This window comes from Anabas testudineus, chromosome 9, assembly GCF_900324465.2.
Source record: "Anabas testudineus chromosome 9, fAnaTes1.2, whole genome shotgun sequence".
NCBI classification, from domain to species: domain Eukaryota; kingdom Metazoa; phylum Chordata; class Actinopteri; order Anabantiformes; family Anabantidae; genus Anabas; species Anabas testudineus.
In genome coordinates, this window is record NC_046618.1 from 2,664,488 (window position 1) to 2,683,395 (window position 18,908).

The following is an 18,908-nucleotide window of genomic DNA, read 5'->3' on the forward strand; positions in this document are numbered from 1 at the left end:
AAAAAAAATCATTACGTTATCTGATTATTAATTAGATAAGTAAATTAAACAATATGAAAACAAATATCTAAAACACACAGTTTGTGGAGCAAAAAATGCTTTCTGCTTTTTTTACTTAACCAGTGAATCATCACAGATGATTCTAGTCCTAGGAAACTTCAATACCTGGAGGCATCTTCATATTTCTTATTTTAATCTTGCAATCAATCAATAAGTTTTACATTTGGAGTTGGTATTTAGTTTGTTATAGCAGTGTACTAAATAAATCCTCAGAAGTGAGTCAGAGAACAGTATGTTGGCCCAAAATGATTTATAAAAATGAGTCAGCATTCAGAATAATTGCTGATTAATTATTGGCCACCTGACTAACCAGTTAATTGCATTATTACTTGATGCATATACATATAAATGTCATGATAAATGTGGAGTGCTTTCATGGCACCTGCAGGATTTAAGGCGTTCTGTACACATACCGTTGCTTTCCCTGCTGCCATTTCCCTGCACATCACATCACTCTCAAAGGCCATAAATGTAACGACAGGTGTCACACGGACATTTCCCCACAAGCTCGACTCTATGAACCCAACAGCAACACGCGCACAGGGGTCCGGCCGCGGCAGGAACTGACAGTTGTAGCTCGCACTCTGCAAGATTTAAGCTTTTAAGGATCAGTGGTGATGTTTGCAGGCCCCGTTGGCTAGAAATGAGACTCGCACAAAGGGGTCATGAAGGAAGTGTAACACATTTGTGAGTAAGTGTAGTGTGGCCCGGGGGGGAACTTTAAAAGGCTTTTCAATCGTGCCACACTATTGGTCATGAAACACAAAATACAGCTTCCTGAGCTGCAGTGTTAGATAGGACATCATTATACTGTAGATCAGGTATGCTGTGTATTTATCTCATGACGGTGCGCTGCTTAAAGATGCAGAAAGGCTATCAGAGTGCACTGATATGTAATATCTCTTAGAACTTGGCTTTTGATGAGGCTCTTGTTGATTCCATTTGGCATGCAGGTGCATTTATGTGGCACTTGATGATTAATTTCTGTGACGTCTGATTTAGCAAGAGAGAGGGTGTGTAAGAAAAATAATGAGGAAAGGGATTATCTGATATTTGATTGAGGATTGCTGAAGTCACCAAGTTCGTTCGCCTGAAATTAAACGTGCTCTGCTCTCTCTAAAGTTTTCCTAACGCTGCTCCCCATCACAACAATATGTTCTGTATGGACCTGCTAATGTTTGACTCGTTGGAATGAGTGCGTACATACCCGGGCCTCTGGTGGTCACCTTGTTTGATGTAGCACACAGCACAATTGTCCATCTGTGGAGCTGGACGATGCTAAGTCTAGCTGAAATGAGCACCACCACATGGTGTGTGATGCCGTTTTTTGTGACGGTGGAACCTCAGTTCACTCCAGGCCATCGTTCACCCTTGACCTTGTACTGTTCTTGTTCTTTTGGGTTGAACAAAATGAAAAACACAGACAAGTAAGAAAGAAAGCATCAAACTGTGGCTGCGTTTGTATTCTAGAACAACAAAAAAAAAGAAATCTGAATTTTTTTTTCTTATTTTGCTGTGTACAGGGCTTTTATGAAAACAGACAAAGGTCAAATCTGTTATTTTCCCTTAGAGAAAGCAAAGGGGCTCTTATATTTTCCCTGCCGATTCGAGACTGAATCATCATAGTCAAGCTGCTGTGGGTGACAATGTGTGCAGTTCAGTGCCCAGATTTACATTTAAATGAAACCAAATGGCTGTACATTCAGAAATGATATACAGTAATGAGGATGGTAATAAAAGCAAATTCCTGTTTCGTATCGGACCGGCTCCTACTTGGGATTGCTGTCATTCGTGGGTTGTGCAGGTACAGGTGGTGAGTTATTTCTTTGCTATGTCAAGGCTATTACCTTCACATTTCAACGAGTAGATTCATCAACGTGCCGCCTAAGAGGCTTAATGTAGTCAGCCATCAGCCCTGCAGCTCACTGGCTTCTCCTGGCCGCTGTGTGGGAGAATGCCACTCGACATTCAGACATTCGGCTCGTTCCAACTTTTGTTTCTTGGCCTTGAGTTTCCGTCCGAATGTAGAACACATCTGAGCAGAATTTCAAGACATTGGAACGAATGTGCGATAAATACGCATTCGTTTGTCAAGATAAACAGATGTTGGCGCTTCTTTTTCAGTAAGGTGCCATGAAACCATTAGAAGACGCAGAAGAAGAGGGTGTACCAAGGTAATACGATCAAACGAGAACCAGTCGAACCTGTGAAAACTGTGAAAACAACATGGTATTTCTGTTTGTTTTGTGCATTTGCTTGTTCAATGTTTTGATACGTAATGTGAAAGGTGTTCACGTTACATCCTTTGAGCTCACCATTTGTGGTGCGAGAGGGACAGCACGCATTATATCATGTGCCACAGCAGCATCTTAATTAATAAAGTAATAAGTAATAATTAGGTTCCTTCAAGTTTATTATTACTGTGGGTTTTTAGTTTTGCTTCATCAATGTATTTTCGTATTTTCATACTAATCTACATTAAAAACAAGACATACCTTCAGCCTACTAATAAAAACACTATTTGTTGTACTCCAGTACAGAGATTGTGTCTATTTTAACACAGAGACAGTGTTTCCATTTTTTTCAAAACTAATTTACATTAATTATTTGGCCATCGCTTCTTGTGTTTGAGATGTTATATTTTTGTCTTGCTAATTCTCTGTGCTTCATCAGCTGCAGTCACGTCACTCAAATCTTTAGCAAAATTAATACAATAAAATGTGTAAATTAGTTTTCATAGTTTCCATTTAAGATATTGCTCTAAAATTTAATCAATATATATTAAAAAAAAGATGTCGCCTGTTTATAATGCAGCAATATTCTTATATTTATTTATCATTGGGGGCAGGACACCAGTGAGGTTAGGGCCGGCCTGGAATAAGTGCAACCTGCAGTTCTTTAATTAGAATTCCTCTGCAAATGCTGGGGTCACGTTGACCTAATCTATCCTGCATGAACACTGTAGTTTCCATCCTGGTTAATCTGAGGGGATGGCAAATGAGGACAGGGGGCGAGAAGACCCACTCAGTCACAGTGCTAAATCATCTAACAAAACTGCAGATATGCTTCATCCATCTCAGTCAGGAGATTCAATCAGTCATGCTCTCAGAGCCACATGTCTTCATTCCACGATCCTGGCTAGACTGTAGCTGAGGAGGTCTCTTTTTAAATAATGCAGTCCTTATATGAGCCTGGAGTGACACATGTGGACGCAGCTTTGTTTGCGGGGAGTTTTCTGTTTTTCAGCACTTATAAAAAAAAAAAAAAAACTCCCCGAGGGTGAAAAACACTTGGGATTTAAATGTGGTAGGAGGAGGATTCACTGTACTGTATAATGATCACACAACAGCAGCATGTTAAAAAAGAGCTCGAGACAAGTTTAGATTTGTATTTATATTTGATTTCATACTAGCTGATATTTTTCACATAAATTAGAAGTGGCAGTGACCCAGCCTGTAAATGTATTCCTCTCTGTGTGCGCAAGTGTACATATGGCCAGCAATATAAAGTTCAAGAGTCAAAACAACAGCCAGACTGCAGAAGTAACATATACAGTGCTGTATTGTAAATATCCATGGAATATTCATACATCATGAATAATAAATAAGAATAACAGAAATTACAGCTAAGTTGAAAATGTTTTCGTGTCTCTATCATGATAATAAGTTGTTTTGTACAGCCGCTTTAACACATGCATACATTTATATACAAAACTCCGCTTAATTATTGATATTTATTAAGTGAATCTCATCTTCATTTCAGCAATCTCCAAGATTTTTACATCTGCCCTAAATAAAAACACGTACTTATTGCTGCAAACTGTAATTAATCACACTTGTACTGTGCAGCAATTACTCTCAAGGACCAGCGCAAGCACAACAAGGTTTTTATGAAAACGCAACTCTAATGTGGGTTTTTTTGTTCGCATTAATTTAGCCTCTGCTGTAGTGCAGATGCTGGCATCACACCAGTGCGGCGATATACACCAAATTTAGACATGTCGGGTTGCACAGCCTCTGTGAACCGCTTCATATCTGTGTTTACAGTGAGTGTTCACCAGATGAGCTTTTTACAAGGCTGCTTTATGATAGCATCCTGTTTAGTAAACCTCCGAGCAGCCATAAGCCCCACTGAGGGATGTGTATGTGTGTGTGTGTGTGTGTGACTGCACTAACACACACACACACACACACACACACGCAGTAATTAGGAAACCCACTCACAGTCCTGCGTGTAAATTTTATTTATGCTACATTGCCGGCCACATTTGATAGCATCTGGGTGTGAGCTACTAGTCGAGTAAAAGGCGAGGTCTCATCTTGTGTTAAGTCAGGGAGAATTCAATATTGTTATCGAAAAACATGTCCTGTTGATGTATGGGTCGTGGCTGGAATCTATGTCAGCCCATCTCAAGTAAATAGCCTTCTGAATGACTGGAGTGTCTAAGTGAATCTCTCATAGTCTATCCGAAGGAACTAAGGGAGAGGAGTGTCTTTTTCTGTATGTTGCACTGTGCCGACCACCTTTTCTTTTTATTTGTTATGCTATCATTACGGCCCTGTGGACGCTAATGTCATTTGGCCTTTCACTTTAGTTTAAAGTGCAACGTCTCCCCAACTATTGGATGAATTTCCATTACATTTTTTACATTTATGGTCCAGGGAGTAACGATTTTTAGTGACCTTGGCGATCCTCTGACTTTACTATCAGAGCATCCAGCAGATGACATTTTTAATTTATCCTGTAAAGTATGTTATCATCTTCTGGATGGATTGGCACAAAAAAATCAATGGTTCTCAGACTAATTATTAGAGCTGATGCACTGGATCAATCTGGCTACATTTTAAAGGACCTGTATTGGTTAAAATAAAGCAAAATCCTTTCTTTACTAAACTTGTTGTTTGTCCATCTTAACCATGGATTGGAGCTGGACTTTGGTGTAGTGGCCAAACAGGTCTCACACAGCTGTTGGGATAGCTGGAGTCTTTAAGTCTCATAGTATCATAGTTGTCTTTTCAGCTTTTCTACATCCAAACAGGTACCAACTTGTTATAAGCATTTGCATATCTCTGGAGTTATTGTCCTGCTACAGTAAAAGCAGGATTTGGAGTGTAGTAAGTCATAAAGCATGAAGGACACAGTTTCACTTCACTAAGAAAGCAGTTAGAATGGTAACCCAGCAACTTGGGCAGGCTCTGCTGTAAGGCCAGTAGTTGTAGGAAACCCTCTCAACCACGCAGATCACAGGTATTTCTCAGACACCTGATGTATGGCCTTTATGCCAGCCCTGATGGTTCTCTGCTGTTGCTGTACCCACTTTTATGGCCTTGGGTCAGCTGTTCAAACATGTCCTCTGTTGATCCATGGTGCAGCAGCAAGCCTAGCGGGACAGAACAGTGCTGAAGGACAAGGTGTGATGAATGGACTGCCGAGAAGCAGTCTCAGCTCGCTGTGTCCTGTCCTGCCTGGAGGACCTCTTTGTCTCGCTGGTGGGCACGTTAGTCATTGGACTGTACTGTTTGTGACCAGTTCTTGACACACACAGGTGCTGCAGAAAAGACCAGGGAATGGCTCTAATAGTGGGTTTTTACCTTACACGTTAGTGGTACTAGAAAGTCGGACAGGCTGTTATATAGCATTAATTGTACAGTGTACTGTATATTTTAGGTCCATTGAGACTTTTAAACAAGATAAACACTTGGAGACAACCCCGGGACCCCAGGGATGTCTAATATTTCAGAACAGTTGTTATATAAAAAAGTATCAATCAGCAAACACATTTAAAAAAAACATTACTCTTTAAGGAGTCATTGATTCATCTTGGAGCTCAAACATACATAGATACTTTGCACTATAGCAGGCTTGACCTGAATTTGACAAAATCTAATTAGTTCATCCTTAAGTCTACGTGGACATTTGTATAAATTATATACCAATAGACATTCCTATGATATTGTGTTTACAAGAGCTGGTTGGGGGTGAGGACACAGTAACCTTGATCACTTTCCATCAAAAACTAATCAGTTCATCCTGTAGTCGTGGACATTTGTGCCAAACCTTTAAAAAAATTCCCTAAATACAGTCCTAAGAAATCGTGTTCATATGATGACATAGCTCCAATCACACATTAAATAAAGAGTAAGTTTATGCTACTGTAGATCATGTTTTTATTTCTATTAATGAATATAAATAAATAAATAACAAATTATTAGTAATTTATTATGCATTAAAACTGCATTGAAATTGTTCATATATTTGTACCGTTTTAAGAAAGCACACAAACGGTTTAAGACAATCATTTTTATAAACGATTTGAAAACTTTATATACAATTGCATCAAGTTACATAATTAAAATGTCATATAGGTCTGCTGTGTGTCCTATGCACACATACCCATTCATCAGAATACAGGGCAGCTCTGTCACCTTGTCCGCATGTTGTTTAGTCTCTGTGCACTTGCATTTTTCATTGCTGCAGGCTTACAAAGAGCTGAACAGCAGGTTGATGCTCAGAGATGAACAGAACAATCTAAATTTATCTAAATCAGCTCCTGTACAGTAGGAAAACTTTCTAAGTAACTTTCTTTTTTTTCAGTTTGACATTTTACTTTCAAAGGCTGAGTTTGCATTGTGGCAGTTTCACATTATCTCTGCTCTGTCTACATGTCTTCAGATATGGGCAGAGAGAGTGTTAGACCAAAAAAGTGAGTATATAATGAGGAAATCTGAAAGTAAAAAGATAGCAGCGCTGACTAGCCAATTAAAGCCCTAACTGCAGACAAACAATTATGGAAACATATTTCCATCTTCTGGATTTGCCAAAGATGGACATATGGTGGCTTTATACATGTCTATACATGGCTTATAAATAGGAATTATACTTATAGACTTACAGAAGAACAAGTTAAGTTAGCAGTGGGGCTGTTGTAAATAAGGCTTGAATGTTGTAATCCTACAAACATGATAACTGGAAAACTGAGGGTCTGTTTTCTTTCTAAATGTTAATCTAAATGTTGAAGACTAATTTAAATATTATGAGGCCTACATAGATGTAGGCGACACTGTGATAAAACAAGACTAAAGAGTGAAGTTCTTGGTAGCAGCCGTGTGCCTCAGCACATTGACACAAGTGCATGTATAATGTATGACTGTAGTTTATACTGTAGGAGTCCTCCACTATTTTTAGCTGTTCACTGTTGCAGATACTGTAAAGATGCCACAAGTAGGTTCAACATACATCATTAGCATCAATATGTTGAGACACACTGTACATATATTTACCATGGACAAATTACATCATTACTTACACTGACAGCTAGGATTTAGTGTTGATGATCATCCTTACACACAATGTTGACTTGAAAAAATAAAAGCTCTATGTGCAACAGAGACCTCATCCTGCACAGAGACCTCATCCTGCACAAACGATCATGCATTTAAAAACAATCATGATGCCTTTATCAAATTCTATAAAATAATTACTTTTCGTATCTGACATCGCATTGTTTAGAATCCCATTGTTTAGAAATGAAGATTTCACCAACATCCTTTCCAAGTATTAAACATATCACACTAAGGAAGTAAAGGAATGATGGGCCATTGTGAAGCAACTGTAAACAACCCAGGATGACACATTTTTATTGCAGTGCTAAAGTAGTTATTTGATGAATAAATAGATTGGTGGATTACGTGCACAGGCGCTGGTGAGAAAGAAACACCAATTTTAAGGTAGGACGCACCTTAATAATTGTGGTTATTGATTTTTAATGAACACTTAAAAGATTTGTCAGGGTCTGTGCGCGGTGCTGTTTTGATCGGTTTAGCATGTGTTCAGAGTCGCACGGTGCGACTTGGTGACAGTTGACATTTGTGGCAGACTGATGTTTTTCAGTGAAAAACTAATTACAAACAGGTGTCTGCTTTCATCATCCTCTACAGCTGAAATATAACACTTGTTAAATCCTGAGTTGCTTATGACTTACGTTTGCTTTCTGCACTTCATGAATCTAATATTGAGAGTATTTTGTCTAAGACATTTGGATTAGACTGTTTTGACAACAATGTGCTTTATTTATGAATACTGAAAATGTAGCAGGTGTCTTAATGGACAGGTTCTTTTCTGTAACCAGTTGTCTTACTCATCCTGGCCTTAAAAAGATCCTTTTTTTCTGATGTGCTCTCAGTGTAAATCATGGAAGACATGTAAATGAAGTTTTTTAATGGAAAGGTTTTAAAAAAGTAATAATTATAATGTGTTCAGCAGTTTAAATTAGACCAATTAAGTTGGTACCTTCGAATGTTTCAACCTTCTTAGCACCAAATCCCCTGTTTTGCTGTTATTATCCTTCCACTGCAGCTCAGCAGAGAAACAGTATCCTGGGAAACACAAAGCTGAAATGGCTTTCATTAAAAAACAAAACAAAAAAACTATTCATTACATTAAAATTGTTCAAACCTAAAACCCTAGGTTCACCTTGGAATATGCACAAAATGTGGATTTTGTCCCTCATTCCTTACATTTAAGACCAGTATAAACCAGAGGAATGAGTACAACAAGTAAAAATTGTTTCAATTTCTATAATAGCACCTTTCTATTTTGCACAGACAGCTGAAAAATTGCGGACCTATCCTTTAAAGACAGGACTTTTAAAGTGATGAATGTAGTGACTGTGCCCTCTTTTATTTAGTGTGTTAAAAAAAGAAGAGGAACTAGGCTAACTGTTACTTTCTGATTCTAGTATTTGTGGTATAATAAAAGTGCATTACATGAAGACTTGACATTGCTCTATAGCCTTAAGACCAATAATTATTCCCAAAAGATCATTGGGCACAACCCACTGTTACAAGCCCAATTATATGTCATTATATAAAGAATCTTCTTCATCTAGGAATGACAGAGCTTTCTAAGCCTAAACAGAATTTCTATAAATGCTAGATGTGCTTGCATAAGGGAGGTTACTGTGCTCAACAACAAACAACCTCGTCATACCTGTAGCACTAACCTAGTTAAGCGGTTAGCTTTTTCACTGCTGATGGCTTTAATTTGCAACAAATGTTAATGAATACTTTACACTTTTTACAGTTTGCTTATAAAAGTGCAACTTCATCTTTAATGCAGGTTTACAAAGATGCTTTAGAAAATGGGCAAGTGTGCATTTACCCATACGGTACAGTCAGGGTGTAGATATGCTGTAATGGGGTGGTCAGACTGGGGCACACACCTACTGTAAAGAGGTGAGGCATACTGAGTATAAAAATATATAAAAATGTTTTACACTCAATTTAACATTTGACAAAAATAAATAAATAAAACTCTATATGATTAATAACAACATCTGTGTGGCCTTTTTTTCATATATGCTATATATAGCAGGGGAGAACCATTAGTGGCCACAATTTATTTATTTATTTATTTATTGAGTGGGCATGTGCCATGCCCCATAATTACAATTTAAAAGAAGTTTGTTTGCAATCTATTTTATTTATGTCTATAAGTATTCAGAGTCTTCGCTCAAAACTTTGTTGAAGCACCATTAGTTACAATTACAGCCTGAAGTCTTTTTGAGTATGATGCTACAAGCTTAGCACAGTTTCCATTCTTCTTTGCAGTTCCTTTTAAGCTCCTCAGGTTGGATGGGGAGCGTTGATGTACAGCCATTTTTAGATCTCTCGAGAGAATTGGGTTCAAGTCTGGGTTCTGGCTGGGCCACTCAAGGACAATGACAGAGTTGTCCCGTAGCCACTTTGTTTGTTATCTTGGTTGTGTGCTTAGGGTCTTTTATACTTATATAAATGTGAGTTTTATGTTTTTCTTATTTTTAGTACATTTGAAGAACTTCTTTCATATTGTTGTTATGGGGTATTGTTTGTAGAATTTGAAATGAAATGTGGAAAAAGTTTCTGGGTGCACTGTATATACAAAGAGATTAAATTGGCTTTACTATATGGTACTCACATTACTGCAGTCCATTACTGATTGTTAGTTGGTTTAAAATGTACATATGGTAAAATAAGGCAACAAGATATTCAGTTCTTATGAGAGTTGTCTTAGTTTTGAACAAGGTTACCATCAAAGTGATAAAGGGGATTCCATTTGTCTCACCTTGGTCTTATGGCTTTATAGCCACTGCACAGAAACATTAGAGTAAATTACACATTGATATTGATGTTTGATACATGGTACTGTATACATGCATTTTTAATATTTTAGAAAGCTCTCAGCTTTTCTTTCGTCCTCAAAGGCACCTTCTTGAGTGCCTTCCTGTTTTATGGTCTATCTGTTTTTGACAGACTATTCGCTCACTAGCCACATGAGCCACGTTTCTCATATAACATTACTCACCCAAAGCATCAGCCTGGATTGACAAATGATCAGAAGTCGTGGTCACTGAGAGACGAAGGGTAATACGAAAATACATTTAAAGTCTGTCGGAGTGACAAAGACGTATCCGGCATTACAGTTTTACAGTGTGCTGGGATCAGTTTCAGCACATTTCCAGATAGACTTCTGGACAAGAAAATGAGGTAGCCATGTTTTGATGATAGCAGACAGCTGCTGCTATCTCCTCCGAGTTTCTTAGCTGGAAGGTGATGAAACACCTGGCATGTGTTTCCTGTCCAACCTTTCACTGGCTGTTCACAACATTTTTCTTTTTTTTTCACTGGTGACTAATGCATTAGTCGTTGAGTTACCATATTAAGCCTGTTTTTGCTGTATTTTAATGAGCATTGAGGTTGATCGGGGGGAAACGGTGCGATAGTTCAGTGCTTTTCTGTTGACTTAACTGGTCTCGACAGCTTGGCTTGTGACCTGGTAAAGCATTAGAAATATGAATATTGCATTGTATTCTATTCTGCTTTGTCTTGGCTGGTAGTGGCTATGTAACTCCTCAGTTCCTCATGTGCCTAAGGCATCCTCCTACTACCTTCTTTTTATGCAGGAAAATTTCTCTTTTGAAACCCGTTTTGGCTTTTGATACAATCTCAGGGTTCCTCTGGGTCAGCACCGCTGCGGATTACTGAACCCTCCCATATAAACTAACATGTATTCATCTCAACCTTGTGGGCCATGTTGCATCTTTGCTGATTTGCTGTGGCTTGTGCCCACACAGCATCCCAAGAAAGTTATTCTTTTGTTGCTGTTGTGTGTGTTTGTCTTTTTAATCTGCATTAACTTGAATTAATAGCAGTTATGCAACAATTTGGCATGCAATGTATCACTGCCCTGAAGCTGCTGCTTGTTTGGGAACATCTTATGTCAGCTGCTGTTTGTATGATTCAGCGTGGCTCTTTGTAAAGTTAATAACATGAAATGCCATGAAGATGAATGCTGTCTGATGATATTCTCTTCTAATTGGTCGATCAGCAGTGACTAGTGTTTGGTCAAAGTGGGGGCCATGCTTCACTGTCTTTATCCAAGTGTTTTATAAAGCAAGTGCAGAACTAGTTAGCAGCTAATACAACAGAGCTTTTAATGGTAAACTGAAACTTTTCTCTCATCTTTCCATGTGCATTTTTTGTTTAAAACACATAGACATACAACGCAAAAAAAACTAATCTGTAATAGCTGTCCCAGAGCATGGATAGTGTCACTGTCAATAACAGTGAAAACATTCTCCAACATGTGGTATAGTAACAGTACTGTATGTGCTCATTTTATACAGAAAGCCTGCATTTTACAGAAAGGTACTGGTGCCCCCGTATTAACAGTGTGATGCTTAATGTGATGCATAACACATATGTCGGGAATACCGTTTTCATAACAATAATTGTGGAGGAACTGTGATGTGATAAGCTTTTGCTCATTGAGCACATTAAGTATAGATTTTGGACTCAAGCAGAGTTGAAGTGCTCTAAGCACAACATGACTATAAATGATTATGGTCACAGATTAAGTTTCCTGCAGCAGCATGTGTGCAAGTTGGAAGAGAAACGAAGACTGCGAGTCTGTCAGAGACTGCTACGATGTGCAGCTTGGGGGCTGGCAAGAGTAACTTGACAATGCTAAGGATGGAGTAAGACTGCAGTCAGGTTAAACAAAACAATACATAATTGTTTGGGCTATGTGTCTTGTGCGTTGTAGTGGTCCCTACAATTATCCACACATCCTCTTGCAGGGATATGTTAAATCTTATCAATTCAATTAAATTCAGTTTTATTTGTATAGCGCCAATTCACAACAGAAGTTATTTCAAGGCACTTTACAGTTCAAGGTTTAAGACCTTACAGAAAATATTTATACAAAAAATTATAGAGAAAACCCAACAATCCAATTTGAGCAAGCTTTAGGCAACAGTGTAGAGGAAAAGCTCCCTTTAGAGGAGAAGCCTCCAGCAGAACCAGGCTCATAGTGGACGGCCATCTGCCTCGACCGGTTGGGGTGAGTGGAAAGAAAAGAGAGAAAAGAACATCAGGCAATAAAGACAACAACAAGCAGCAAGAAGATTGGGCAGGTGAACTGGATTCTGGAGATGTACAGCTCCAGGCCGAGGATACCTGCAGAAAAGTACAGAGAGAGGGAGACAGAGAGGAGGAAACACAACTACAGGAGAGAGAAGACACTCACATGAAGCTGAACGTAACCCTAAATACTAACACAGTGGACGGTGATGCTTTTCCGTCATCAAGGTAAGGTTATCTGGAAGTTGAGTCACAGCAACTGGACTTTCTACAGTAGTAAAAAGTTTGGACTTAAGAAGAAAGCAGTCCAGTTGCCACGACTCTTATAACTATAACTTGTATGCAATGCGTGACAACTCTATCCGGAAAAAGTAACCTTAGTAGCTGGTCCATATGGTTAATATGTTTTACTTGATCAATAACTTGTTTTGGTCACTAAAGGATCACAATTATTATAAATATTTTTATTTGTCACTGCCTTTTTTAGTTTAAATCGCTCTTGAAAAGTAAAGAAATCATATATAATGCAAGCATTGTTCAGAGCCCTGTGGTGAAATGACTGACGTGAGAGTAATTGCATGCCTGCTATAAGTAACCACACTTTTCCTTTGGTCTTTGAGAATGGCAATTTAATGTCATATTCCCAGCAGAGGGATGCACACTGAGATAAGAGTAATTTCTTTTCATCAACCCCTCGATTCTCAGGGCATGTGAAACCCATATCCGCTCTACAAGCCAAAGATCTCCTGCAAAGTAACAGAACTCACCTCCCAACACTAAAAAGCTTTTATAGCGTCACCTGCTAGCAGGGTCAAGGATACACTGCCATTAGTTGTGAGGGTGGAGATGGAGCAGGGATTTGGGAGAGAAACATTTCGACATGATTAATGGGCAACAGTACTTATTTATTAACTGCATTGATGATGTTTTGCAGGAGCATACATTTGGAATAAAGCCTAATTAATGCTAAATCATTGATTGGTGCAAGAAAATCAATTAAGAGAACAGAGGCGTGAACAAACACAGTGAGATTTTTATTTAGTCTTTGTGCACTGGGTGGCTAAAAAAAAAAATAAATAAAAAATAGAAAACACACAATAAGCGGTAGGGAAATATTGGGAAATAAAAATCACAGTTACAAATGTCACTACTGATTTCCTTTAGACAAGTTCTAGCATCCATGGTGAGGTAGTGTAACTCGATAGATGCTTGCTCCATATGCAGGCTGTGAGGAACAAATTGAAGTAGTCCATCACTATGTTAAGTCCTTGAGTAATGAGTAGCCCTCGGGGCTGTATAGAAAGCAGAATGGTAATTGCAGAGAAAAAAAGTTTTGAAAACCATTTCTAGCCATTTTGTTGCACTTCAATGGCATCTGGAATATTCCACATTTAGTTCTGCCTCTATCTGCCACAGGGGAGGGCAGGAATAGTGAAACACATGTCTCTCATTCAGGAGAAGTGAAAAGGCACAAGTAAAAAAAAAAAAAAAGACAAATATCCAGACGAGAATTAAGAGGCATAATGGATTACATAAAATATAAAGTATTAAAACCTTAAGTCCCTGTCATTGCTCATAATCCCCATGAGCTGCTTCTGCTTAAGAAACATCAAATGCTACATAATACACTATTGCACTGACTGTAAAAGCAGCACTGATTGTAGGAGCCTCTTTTATTGCTCTGCCAGTGATGATAAAGACTGGAGTTTTGCTCTTTAGCCTAACTTGTACTGTATCAAGTGCATATAGCTTCTCTTGAGGAGGATTTGGATGCATGTTTTGGCTACCAATTCCTAATGGACAAATGAGAAATGTTCATTTACACAATCTATTAACACTATTTGTTAAAGGAGGGGAAAAGAGTCCAGCAACCTGGGCATGACTGCTGATGCTTAGAAGTGACTTATGGTTGCTTGCCTTTCGTCTAAAACAGCACTCCATACACAATGGCTTCTCTGCCTGCAAACTCTGACAATTGACAAACTGGTGGAAAACTAATTGCTTTAGTCGCCTTTAGTACGCTGCACTAACCTTGGGTAATTTAACTAACAGTGCACAGCAAAGGAGATTTGGCTGTCTTGTTTATCCTCTGCTGCATCCATCCCCAGAGCAGTCTACTATTGATAGTTCTATGTCGTTTGTTCAGTACTCACTTGAAAGAACAGTGTAATTGAATCTCCATTCACCAGGTCGCTTAAGACTACACATGGACAACCACACATTGCATTACGGGAAATAAAATTAAGTGTTGTCAATTTTGTGGTTGCGTCCTTCAAGGCACAATTAGTTGCATCATCCCTTAACTGTTACAAAGCTGTTACATCATCATGTTGTTATGATTTGGTGCAGGGTCATGTTAGTTGGAATGTAATTTAAGGAAATGATGAAATGAGTCCATTATTGTAGAAAGCAACAGGACACATTGGTTTTAGGATCTATTTCTCCTGATTATATTTGTCCAAAAACCGAATGAAATCAAGCCCCTGCTGCAATGCAGAGATTTAAACTGGTGCTCGAGTGATTCCACTGTCATAAATGGTGGTGCAGGACAAATCATGAAAAGAATGCTTAGAACCGGAGCCTGACTTTAGTCCCTAATATTGTTCAGAAAGCCTTGGCTCAAACACGACCTATAATGCAACGCAGTGGTATCTCTTTTTAGACCCCCTCTCTCTGGTGGAGGAATCCCTTGTGTTTAAAACACCACGTCACAGTCTGCAGCATTTAGATCAAAAGGACAACGCAGTTTTAAGACAAATCGGCTATGAATCCAGATGACATCACTGTGACGTTAGCAAGGTGAATATATCAAACTTAAAGCTACGGTATAAATGTTGTTTTGATTGTTTTTTTTTTTTTGCACTTCTAACTAATCAGAAAATGTCAATACATTTTTACCTGTGAGGCTTTTTTAAAACTGTTAAAGGAGCATGTTACACCCCACTTGGAATATCACATGCATATCAAAGTCCACTTCAGTCCAGTCCAGTCCAATTTAAACATGTCAGTTAGGACCACCACAAACCCTCAAGCACTTCTGAAATAGCTTATTAATGCCTTCACACCTTCACGACTATGCAGAGACCCTTGACCAGATGTGGTCTTGGTCTGGTTAGTTTGTGATGAGATATAACCTCACACTGACTCAAATCATCAGATTTTGGCTGTAATTGACTGTCTTCTTTCCAAACTGCGAAGCAGTGTTGTATTTTCAAAATGTTTTTTTTCAAAGTGCATTCAACACTCTGCTGGTAGAGATTTGCTTGGTATATTGCAGAGATAATCATCAGGGTTATAAGCAAATGCCAATTGTGTCTTCCATGTTGCATAGCAAATTTTTCAGCCATAGGAATATTCACCTTCAGGCATATGTATTCATCATGGTATTCAGAGGAACAGAATAGGAATCTTCTCCCCATACCACATCAATTTAACCTAGGGTGGACAAGACTTGAACTCTTGCATGGCTGATGGTGATACTGTACATTTTGGTTGGCTTTGGATTTTGTGTGAAAGGAAACCAAACAAAGGGGAAAGTAGACAAAGCTCCAGTTTGGAAGCCCAAGTTACATATTGTACATTGAATATTATAGAAAGACCTTTTCAGAAAATCCAGACAAAGTGTATTTAAGTTCAGACCTCCATTGTTGAGCCACAGTTTAGTTCACACCTCTGTTTGTTTTTTTAATCATCAACAATTTAGAACCCTATGTACGGCTGAGCTGTGAGTGCTTTCATCACAGTCGAGCCCCACAGACCAACCCTGTCAGCTTCAGCTATGGTTGTCACTACAGTGTTACTTTGTAACAAAGATAAAAAAAAAATATACATATCCAAATTTCTGGGATATTACATTGAATTTCAGCTCATTATTAATATGTGGGAGGTGGGTTCAGAAGGTGGTGGTGGGGTGTGGAGCTTGGTTTTAAAACTGTTATATCTACATATTATTATATTATATCAGAAAATTTTTTTGGTAAAAAGTTTTCAACATTTGTCAAGATCGTTTTTCACAGACTGAACCCACAATCACTAAACTGAACATTAAGACTAAAACCTGAATAATGTTTCTTTAATTGACTGTCTAGTCTGGTATAGGTTCTTCTTGTGAGCACCATTTATGGTTTTGACATTCAGTTTGATTTTATGAGGCTGATGATTGTTCCTGTCCACACCAGACAGTTTAATTTGATAAATGGCATATCCCTCTGTTGTTTGGATTTGAGCAGCTCTGATGTTAATCTCTGATAAATGTTACTTTTGGGATTGTCCCTTGGTAAATGCCTCTCTTTAAAGGCCATGTTTGTCATAATCAGTTCCTTGCTTCTAAATGTAGTGACCTGTGCTTACAGGAGAAGACAAGAGCTTAAATGTCAGCTGCTGACTGGGTAGGAGGCCTCTGCATTTTGACAGGGACATCTTGTGTGGTTCTTTTTTGCAGACGGCAACTTGAAGTAGTAATTGCTTTTTAGCATCACTGGGTTTGAAGCCCGAGCGAATGTAAATACGATCAAATGAGATTCTGATGGTGGCCTGAGCGGCAGAGGGGGTGAAAAGTAATAAGAAGAAATGATATCACTGGGGAGAACAAAGTGCAGTGATTACATTTATTTCCACTGGCCTATTACTGGAGCACTGGGGGAAAACGAGCGCTGAGCTTTCTGTTTTTGCAGTGGGCCACAGGCCGTTAAGAACCCACAGGCCTTTTTTATTCATGACATGTCAGGAAAACAGCTTGCTTTACCATTGTCCTCTGAGAGTTCTTGGATGATTTAGACTGAATTCATTTGTGGGGAAGCATTTTTATGCATATGAATTTCAAATCAGGTTTTAGAAATCTGAATGTATGCCTGTAGAGGATGGATGTTTAAGCTATTACTGCAAATTACCCATTTTATTTACCCATTCTTATTATCAAATCTGTCAGTGGGATGGATACTTGTCATATATTAGCTCTTTCCATTAACTTCCTGAAATAGGCTCTTTAAAATGGATGTACATGTCTGGAAGTCTCAATGTTGAGTCTCAGCTTCTATAATTTCTGTACTGTTACACGGTACAGAAATGAAATAAAGCCAGGGTAAAAAGCATTCAGTGTGATTTTACTTAAATTGATTTCACGTTTTAGCCACAAATGGTGGCGATTAATTTAATGCTTGAGCACAATAATTGGAAAAGTCAAGACAAGTTTCAAGTATCAAGTAGCTTTAAGTAGTAATAAGACAAGTATCATTTCATTAGGCATTGTTGCCTCACACATGTACAGTACATCCCAGTACTGGGTGGCAGTAGCAGTGTCCTGACTGGCAGACATGATGGATACCCCTCCATTATCAGGGCATGCTTCTCTGTCCCTTGTCCCGTGGGACTCAGCTAGTGCGACATTTATTAATTGACTGCTGATAAGTCCTGATAAAACAGCAAAAGTGCCAAGACAGCAACACTGAGATCTGGAATGGCATACATAGCTTAAGACATGATGCATTACCATGCCAATGCTTTCCCCTGACAAGAGGCTATTATTAATGTGGGGACTGCAAGCCTGGTGCTTTTTGTCTGTGAAGTTGCACATTTCAGCTGGAAGATTGGACAGCTGCATTGTACATCAGTGTGACATGACTTTTCAGAGGTGGTCAGATTATAGGGTGCAGTCACTTATCTCACAGCTGCTGGAGCTACTCAGATACTTCAAATGTACCGGGGATGTACTTATGCTACAGTTTTGCTTTTCTTGAGTGTTTGTGCCTCTCAAACACATTGTTTCCAAAGGCTTGACATTGTTTGTTGCCCAGCATAACGTTCATAAATTGACATGGCTTCTCCCATGTGTGCTCTATTGGACTTTTTGATATTGGGGAAGAAATAGTGTACACTCTAACGCTAACATAACCTGACACAGGCAACAAAAGACCATGCAACACAACAAAGAAATGGTCGACTAAGCAACCACTAACCACTGCATCAACGTGTTAGTCTAATTGAACATTTGTGTAGTAAAATAATAGAAAATAATGAATGTGGCCATGTTTTTGCCAGAGTGCATGTTGAAATATTTAGGCTAAAACCTAAAAATATTTTCACTAAAATATGATATTTTCAGATCATATCACTTAAAATATGAAAAGTAGTGTATCATCACATTAGAGAACAGCATGTTTTACATAATGACTTGAAGTGCCCATATTATGCTCCTTTTGAGGCTTAAAAAAAAAGGTCCCTGAAGTCCCAAAAATGTGGCTACTGTCATGCTGACAAGGTGTGTAGATTATAGTGAAACAGACAGACCCTCTTACAAAAATGACTGTGACGGTTTTGCAGTTTGCAGATGCGTTTGTGACATTAATAAGCCATAAATTAAGTTCAGGATAAAACAAAAGACACAACATGAGTTACAAAGACACAGCAGCAGGATCACGGTGATTCTGTGATGGCAGCAGACCAAAGTTTGCC

The 18,908-nt window shown here is 38.6% G+C and overlaps 1 protein-coding gene across 2 annotated transcripts in view; it reads left to right on the plus strand.

Moving 5' to 3' along the window:
• unc5db (unc-5 netrin receptor Db) overlaps window positions 1-18,908 on the plus strand; it is a 174,883-nt gene that overhangs the window by 1,697 nt on the left and 154,278 nt on the right. Inside the window, exon 2 of one of the 2 annotated variants that reach the window (XM_026343481.1) lies at window positions 1,871-1,873. The exons of the other annotated variant lie outside the window; for it this stretch is intronic. Coding sequence (XP_026199266.1) covers window positions 1,871-1,873 — 3 coding nt within the window. The remainder of the gene's footprint in view (window positions 1-1,870; window positions 1,874-18,908) is intronic. 2 annotated transcript variants of the gene reach the window in all.